The sequence below is a fragment of the Haliaeetus leucocephalus genome, unplaced genomic scaffold (assembly GCF_000737465.1).
Source record: "Haliaeetus leucocephalus isolate CR32 unplaced genomic scaffold, Haliaeetus_leucocephalus-4.0 Scaffold0, whole genome shotgun sequence".
Classification (NCBI taxonomy): domain Eukaryota; kingdom Metazoa; phylum Chordata; class Aves; order Accipitriformes; family Accipitridae; genus Haliaeetus; species Haliaeetus leucocephalus.
In genome coordinates, this window is record NW_010972436.1 from 476,567 (window position 1) to 485,342 (window position 8,776).

An 8,776-nucleotide genomic window follows, 5' to 3' on the forward strand; every position below is an offset into this window, starting at 1 on the left:
ACTAAAGCAAGTCAGGAGCACATGCTTCCATGCACAAAGAGGAGAGGAAAATGAACTTCCGCAAAAATTACACTAGTAGCCCAGCTACAGGGCAAAAAGCAAGCAGAGGCAGAACCACTCTTTTTAGCCACTCAGTGGAATGAAACCCACCTTGGCAATCACCTCACATTCGGCTGTGAGAAAAAGCTGTGAGGTGGGCAAGGTGAGGAAAAGGCTTTGTGGAACTCGGGCACCAGCAGCAGCCTCCCCAAGCCTTAAGTGATGTGCTGAACTTCCAAATTGTTTCTACTTATACTGTAATTCTATTAATGCTCCATATTCCCTTTCTCTAATCGCTGACCTTCTGCAGTAAACCACATCAGGAAAAAAAAAAAAGTCTTCACTGACTCATGCAGGGAGGAAGGGATGGAGGAGTATTGCTGACTCATTCAAGAGGCACAAACCCACTTGCAATATGGTGCACTATGAAGTCTTCAGGGCCTGGGAGAAAAGTGTGAAGGACAGCACTCTTGCAGCTTCCTGCAGCCTCTCTCTTGCCTTTGGGTCCCAAACTGTGCCTGCCACTCTGTCTGTGCTGGGAGAGACAAGGGGCACTCCAGGGACAGCTACCCACCATTCCTGACAGGCTGCCAAGGGGACCAGTAGGTCCTGTTTGGACAACACCAGAGTGTGGGGCTCGCTTACACAAGAGAATCCAGCTGCAAGGGAGAACCAAGAGGAGAGGTTCCAGGATGAGACCCTTTTCCCCACTATGAGATAGTTTTAAATTAAACATCATTTCTAAGGCAAAGCTCAGAGAAGCAGAATGGGTGTGCTAGTAAATGAGAGTAATTGCACAGAGCGTTCTCTTTGTTTTACAAGCATAATCAGTGTTTCCAGCATCCTGGTTTCTCTTTTTGACAGATACCACACTGGCATCATCACACTGTTCTAGCGCTGCTGCTTTTCCTTCTCCATTTTACCCTGCTACTTGCTACAGAATTGACTACGACATTTCCAAAAATCAGCTCAAGGGCTTTCTCGGGGGAACTAAGTGGCAAAACCAAGACCCTGTCGCTAGCATGACAGGATGGGAATGAGATCATAGAGGCAAGAACAGGAAGCACAAAAGAAAAACAAGCCAGGGTATGTTATTCCTTAGCAGAAAACAAGAGGAAAAAAGTGATAGAAGACATCAGTATTTCAGCCTAGAATTTGTTTCTGCTGTTTGAATTTAGCTTAGGTGACAATACAAGACTAGAAGCCATGGAATTTGCATGCTGTTTTGTCACAGAAGCGCACTTAGCAGGAGCTGGCCTGCTCACATACACCTGAACCTTCCTAGCCTTCCCTCCTGCTCGATCTACAGCTGAAAGGAGATTTCACCTCCCAGACTGGCAAGGAAGCAGGAAGAGGCAGATATACTGGCGGATGCATGCACAAAGAGGACAAGCTGGGAGGTTTGGAAACAACCATCTGGCCCTTCTTCACAAGAATAAGGGAGATGCATTTGTTCAGCAACATCTTTCAAACACAAAGGCTCTGGGGGTGTAGATATTTGGTCTCGGGCAAAAACCTTAGAACACAAAAGCACCGCAGCCTCCATTTTGGGGCACCAAACTCTGCCTGTGCAAGCCTGATGGGGGTACTCCCTTACCGTTTCAGTATTTCAGTGAAGAGCAGGAGCCCTTGTTTGTGCAACTCCACATTGTTCAGCTGCAGGACATCTTGGAGACTCCTCACCAGAGATTCAATGCCTGCACATGTTCAAGAGAAGTCACAGAGAGGGCTTTTAACACCCCAAATTCCAGGATGGAAGCAAAATTAATTTTTAAAAGGAAGGAAGATTTAAACAATTATTCTTCTGAGCCACTGACAGAAACAACTGCCCCAAACTGCTGAGCATTCACCCAGCTCCCTGAAAACAGGCTCCAGCCTCCACTGCTGGAGGTAAGTCCAGAAGAACAGAAGGAAATTAGCCTTTCTTCCTAGATCCACTCTTGGCATGTCCACAGAAACACCTAATAGTAACTTAGGTAGTGTCAGTCATGATAACTAGTTATTATAACGAATGCATACTCACCAGGAACTCATTAGAACAGCGACATTGTAATTCAAGCTATGTTGGACATCACAAACGTGTCTGATGGTTACTCATTTTCAGTCCTTCATCCATCCTGACTGGAAATTGTGGTTGTGTGTAAAGCACTGAAAATTCAGCTAGAGGCACAGCAAATGCCCACCGTATTACTGCAGTCGCTCTGTCAGAAAGGTTGATGACTCACCATAGACTGTGTGACACTTGGAGAAGAAAAGGCGCTCTTCAGTTAGGAGGAGCAGGCAGCAATACACTGACCAAATGAGAATTTCACTGTTGCACGAGAGACACTCAAACAGGAATTCTGCAAACACACATACACACACAAATAAGGTCACCCCGGTTTGAGGCAGTTCTGCTCACAGCATGGCACAGCTGCTCCTAGAACAGAGCAGAGGGAGGAGGAGGAAACGAGGAAGCATAGCAACAGCCACAGGGAGAACGGCTGGAATGGAGAATGGAGAATGGAGCGGATGCTTGGGGGTACGCTAGTCTTCAAAACAAGGTGACAGGAGAGCAGAGTCCCGCAGGCAGGCATCTTCCCAGCACAAACTCAGCAGGCAGGAGCTGAATTGTGGCTCTAGCCTTTGGCACAAATGAAAAGCCACAAAGCAAGCTTTACCACAGAGGCAGTGATCTTTTTTTTTTTCCTCAGAACTTTTACATCTCCCAAAGAATTTGTAAAATGAAAGCATTTCTGTCTTCTGGGATTACAGAGAAATAACAAACCATCTCCTACAGCCGCATTCTAAAGCTAAATCCTAGACCAAATTCTGCGCAAACTCACAAGAGTTAGTGGGATAAGATGGAACCCCAGTCTGTTTAGGCTTGTATCTAAGGTCCCGCACAAAAGGCCTTGACCTCAAGGACTTGTCCAAATTCTTGCTGTGGAAACTCCATTCTGCCTGCTGAGAGCTGCTTCTACACTTTCTTTCGAAAACTTACTTCCTCCTTCTATTCCTAAAATCACACTAGCCATTGTTACTGGTATAAAATGGTCAGTGCACACATTGTGCCATCAGTGGATTTCATGGAGCCAGACTGATTCCTAAAACAAACAGCCGGGGAGTGGTTTGATACTGGGAGATGAACATTAAGATGCTACTGCATTTCTTCACCTGGGACATCTGCATGGATAAAAGCAGGAGCATATCTGTTGGGAGAGTGAACCAGCACTGCAGCCACACAGTGAGAACTTGCTGCCTGTAACATCTCATCTCTAGTCAACAAAAGCTGTTGGGAAACAAAAGTCAAAATGAGAGAGGAAGTCAACCATGCAGATATGAGTAGGGAACAGTTTCGTCTACATTTTAAAATTAAAACATAAATTAAGATCTCACTTTTAGCATGTATTCCACAGATTAAACTTGCTAAGGCAAGATAAAACACTGGACCAAACACACTCAAAAAAACCCGCAAAATGAGAACCATAACAGAGCAAACTATGAGTATGAATAGCTCTGCCCCTGTGCTTAGTCATGCTGGCACTACAAGCACTGTATCAGACCTCAAGTGTGAGTGAGTAAAATCAACTGAGGCCAGGAGTAAAACTTCCCCCCCCGCCCTCGACCCCCAGGACGCAGGAATGAACAATGAGGCGATCTGCAGGGGTGTCCCCTTTTCCCACTGCAGCATCTACTGCTGCTGTTGGCAACAGCATACCCCAAGTGCCTCAGATAAAAGGTTCAATACAGGGCAGCAAATTCTTTATGTTTACCGATGGCTCACTACTACTTCAGCAGTCACCTTTTTGAGAACAAGTGGCAGTGGATTTTCCCCTTCTAAAAAGTCAGGGTTCTCAGTTTCCTCCTCTGCTTTTGAATTATTCATAAGAATGGATACAAAATGGTCAGATTTCAGCAGCTCCTTTAGCAAACCTGCAAAAGGGGGAGCAAGAGTGAGCACCATACTGGGGATAGCAAGGATTACGTTAACACAGGAGTATTTACAGCCTAAGACTTGTTGCCAGCTTCCTTCCCTTTCCTGCACTCCTAACAAAGCCCTCACCTCCAGTTTAGGGAGCTTCTTCTTACTGTATGCCCAGATACTGCCATGAGCCCCATGTCTTGCAACCCCTTGTTGCTGATGTTTTTTGCGGGGTCTGATCTGCTCCCTGTTCTTTCTCAAGAGCTGTGCATGTGCACTGGTACATGCTCTCAGGAGCTCTCAACTCCTTTCATCTTCTGTGCGCCAGTACCCACCCCTTAAGCTGTTTCTCAGGAGAGCTCTTGACTCACATTTTCCTCCAAGCTACAGTCAGTGACCCAACAATAACTAGACATTTTCCCTGGAACGCTTCCTCGAGAACTGGCATTTATCTTCCCCTTCTACTTTCACGGGCTCTTACTGAAACAGCTGTGTTTAGCTAAAGGATATCCACACACACACAAAAGCCTTCAGTATAAAAGTATAGAGTACTGCTACAGGTATTGATGCAAATCATCAGTACATGTCAGTACAAATTCACAAGGGGCATCATCTGAGCTAAAGAATTCTACTTTCAAAGGAATCATCACCCATTTCTACTAGCCAAGTAGATGATCTGAGGAGCAATCCAGTTCCTGCTTACCTCCTACAAGAAAAAGGAATTCCCCAGGTGGTTTACAAACAAGCAATGTCAGAAAGGCTGAAGCTGTGCTCCTCAGCAACAGCTGATATGTGTGGTTGGAAACATAAATGCAAGAAAGCGCCGCTTCCACATTAGCTTTCCAACCTAAATAACAGGATGCCCCACATCTGAAGACCATATTTGTTAGACTCCATCCCACTGCTCTACAAAACCTGCCTGTCCGTGCATAGTGTTTGCATTCGGACACCTTGAGGGATGGTCTGTTCCTAGGATGAAACATCAAATTGAGACAGGACAGGCCACAGTGCAAGTTCTGAGGAGACTCCGAAGATTTGTCAGTGCTAAGCAAATGTGGGGCTCAAGGGACAATGGAGGGCTGGGGGAGATCAGCAACAGGTCTGGGCCATTTGACTGCTATGGAGCAATGGAAAGGATTGACTACTTCACAGGAGCAGCGAAAAGCTCCTTTGGGGAACAACCCACACGAGAGCGTCTAAACCAGCCAAGGATTTCTTCCTCATTCTAAGCCTTCCCTTGCACCTTGCAGTTTCTCTCAGCAACGCCTTACCCAAACAATTAACCTGCAGCTCCTTTGTCTGCGCATGCCCCAAGGTATTCAAGAAGAGACCACACAGCCTTTCTTCGAAGTGTGCCGAGAGCCGTTCTGTGCCAACAGGAGAGGAGTACAGCTTGCCATACAAGTAGCAGACAGCAGCCTTTATACCTTCATTTGGGTATGCCAATCCCATCAGCAGATGATCCACTAAATTACCTCATGTGAGGAACAGAAATGGCAAACATTCACACCAATGAACTGACTTTTTAAACGCACCGACCTATTTCCCTTGAAAACTTGCAAAAGCCCACTAGACCGAACGGTGTATGCTGATTTGTGAATGCCACTATTAGGTGATGTGCTCACCACCATCTGTCCCTCTGAGCAGAGGTACAGTAATAAATGGCTAGAGAAGCTCACTGTTCCCCATATGAAGATCCATCATCCCAGCTACTTCCATAAACAGCTAAGCTTGCTCACCAGACCTGCAGGGGCTGGACGAAGGAAAGCAAAACTGAATGTATGTTGCCTGTGAGGCAGACCCACAAATCCCAGTTCACAGAGGTGGGTTTTGCCAGGCTGGCTAAGAGCACAATGACAAGCCTGCCACGAAGGTACTGAACCTGCAACCCCGGAGGCCTGAATGCCACTCTGACTTCTGCACAGGCTTCTTGTGTGACCTTCGTGAATTCACACAGGGGACAGGGGAGCACATGCATGCCTACGTGTACTAGGGCTGCGAATACTACCCTTCAGTGGGGCACGACACATTACTCACTGTGCTCTACTACCAGTATATCAGCAAAGCCCGGGATGGCATCTGCCAGCTTGCCCAAGAGAGTGAATGTAGGCAGGCTGCCTCTCATGGTAGTTGCTTTGCAAAGCTGTAGAGGAGACAGAGAAAGCAAATGTTTCACTGGTGAGGACACAGTCCAGAGGCAGAAATGCACCCAAACCAGCAAGCTCTCAGTGATGCATAACCCTCCGGAACAGGATCTTTTTCTAAGCTGGGTCCTCTTCACCACTTAGGATAAACCACAGGAAAACCCTGAACGCACTGCTAAGTCTCCAAAATGTCTTTTAATTAATCCAAGAAATCTCTTGCTTGTTGTTCCTTCTCCTCTCTCTCCCCTCCAGCTCTTACATGAGCAGATGAACCAGCTGAATTTCTCCCCACTTTTATTACTTCCCAATTTTTTGTACCCCATGGGATCGTCACAAACTTAGGAATGAAGAGAGCAAGAGCCCACGGCACAGGCTGGGAAAGCTCCTCATATCACAGAAACAGTAAGGCAGGAAAAGAAGAATCTGAGGAAGCCACACAGCTTCACAAGAGCACCACGAAGCCATATGGCTGCAAGGCACCATGGGAGCAAGAGGAAAACTCCAGGGTAGACACCAACACTGCCAAAATCACAGCTGGGGAGCTGGCATTAGGACACCCCGCTTGCAGCAGAGGCTGCATCCCAGCGCAGCAGCTGCAGTCTTGCAGGACCCCTCGTTCCCAGCTCTTCAACCTCTGAAGGACTGAAAGGAAGGGCAGGGAATTCATCTTCACTGACCTCTTTCTGGCTTTCATCCAAAATGCAGCGTAAGTACTGTTCTGACTTCAGCTCCACTACAAGCCGCACCAGAACTAGGCAGAAGAACCAGGATCAGTAATTCACACCCAAGAGCACTCACAATCAATCATCCACGGGGCTTCAGCAGACCAGTGAGCAAAGAGCTTAGAAATTAAATGAGCACAGAGGTGCCGAGAGAGCAGGGCAGCATTGGCATTCTCAGTGCTATTACTTCTGATAGCCCAGCCTGAGCTCTCTGCAGCAACATTACAGCAGTCCTGTTCCAGCTGCACTACAAACCATGCATAGAAATGAACTGCAAGCGACAACCTGAGCATCAGGACACCAAGTAAAGGTAAGGAACCAGGAAGGGAAGGAAACAAAGCCCTAGCTTAAAAGTATAAAAATTTCTGGTAATTGGATAGAATTTCCTACAGTATGAAAATTGGCCTTTAAAAACACATCTTTCCAGAGAAGATATCATAACTGAAACTGCTGAGTGTCCTCAGACGCAGACCGAGAGCTCCTCCTCCAGCTCCTGCTATCCCTGAGGTAACACTGCAGTCTATCAGCCATTCCTCCCCACTGCAGTTATCCCACACACCTTGCCAGAAAGGAAAACCCCAGTCACCTTTGTGGTACCATTCACCTTCTCGGCCCTGAGGAAGGGCTGTTATTCTGGGTTCACTGAAACTTTAAGAACTCTGTCCACCCTGTCCAAGTAAGAGGAATCAACAAGAAACCACGTTTACCAGGCACTGGCTGCACATCACCTGGGGTTTCCCTAACAAAATCACAAGGGAGTTGCCTGATGCTGGCAGGTTGCCTCTGCCTCCACACATACACCAGTGGACCAGTTTCAGGAAGCAAAGTTCCTCTTCTGGTATTTTTAGAACCTGGGCACCTGAATGTTCAGCAGATAAAGTTTTGACAATAGCCCCCTTACCGAGACACTGTGCAGAGGATTGTTCCACGGGATTTGCTAAGGCTGTCTTGGATGTATCTTCCTGTCATGGCACGACTCATTTGAAAAACACACTCTTTTGATTTGTATTCTAGGAAAGCATCATTAAAAAAAAAATACCAGAGACTTCTAGGTTCACCATCTCTTGGTATATCCAGGGCAATACTGGAGGTTTATCTAGGAGACCTACTTTAGCTGAAGAGCTGCGCATCTCAGCAGAGGCTTGAGGCAGGCGATTTATAGATGGTTTAATGGCCCTTTCTTGCCCTGAACTCTCAGAATCTCTAAAAACTTTCAAGAGTTAGGTAACACTAAGTTAAAATTCCTCTGTTCAAGAGCATCCATCTCTCAACAGACTGGTAACATGTCAGAAAGACTTCTCACCTTTTCAAGACCATTTCAAGCAAGTGCCTGAAAACTGAAACGCCTCTGGAAGGAGCTGGTCAAACCTCCCTTCATCTTTCTTGGCTGGACAGGAGGAAATCGTTCCATTGCTAACACCACTAGACTCAATAGAGATGCCCAAGGTTAACTGGCCTGCTGCTTTGTCAGCCCTGCAGGCATTTCCTTCAGATTTCAAATGAAGGACTGCTCACAAAGAGAATCTGCAGCCTGTGCAGGTAAATCCCAAATACTCTCTGTTCTGAGGAGAAAGCAGTGGATCCCAAAGCTCACTGAAGCCTACGGGAAGATTGCCATTTGCTTTGAGACTTCGGTCAGGTCCCAAGATGAGGCACTGTTTACCACTGTTACCCATCTGACACTAAATTCATGGCATGCACAGAACCTGTGAGAGAAATGCTAAATATTTAAATCTGCATGCACTGCCCTGCTCCCAAATATTGGAACAGTATGCTCGTCACTGTTGCGTTGACAGAAAATAGATGCTCTTTCCAATTCAAGCTGTGTAGAAGCTGAGCATCTCACTATAGTTATCGGACAAGACAGAGCCTCCCTTCACAAACTGTCAGTAATTGAGACATGGCATCTGCCTCTCACCTTCTATGAATAAGTCCAGGGTACTGCTGTCCTCCACAGTATGCAACAT

At 46.6% G+C, this 8,776-nt stretch overlaps 1 protein-coding gene across 1 annotated transcript in view; it reads right to left on the reverse strand.

The window, feature by feature from the left end:
- MEI1 (meiosis inhibitor 1) overlaps window positions 1-8,776 on the reverse strand; it is a 32,893-nt gene extending 24,117 nt beyond the window's left edge. The window contains 8 exon segments of the mRNA XM_010582637.1: window positions 1,637-1,736; window positions 2,265-2,381; window positions 3,196-3,310; window positions 3,824-3,954; window positions 5,215-5,418; window positions 5,981-6,086; window positions 6,765-6,838; window positions 8,728-8,776. Of these exon segments, the coding sequence (XP_010580939.1) occupies window positions 1,637-1,736; window positions 2,265-2,381; window positions 3,196-3,310; window positions 3,824-3,954; window positions 5,215-5,418; window positions 5,981-6,086; window positions 6,765-6,838; window positions 8,728-8,776 (896 nt within the window).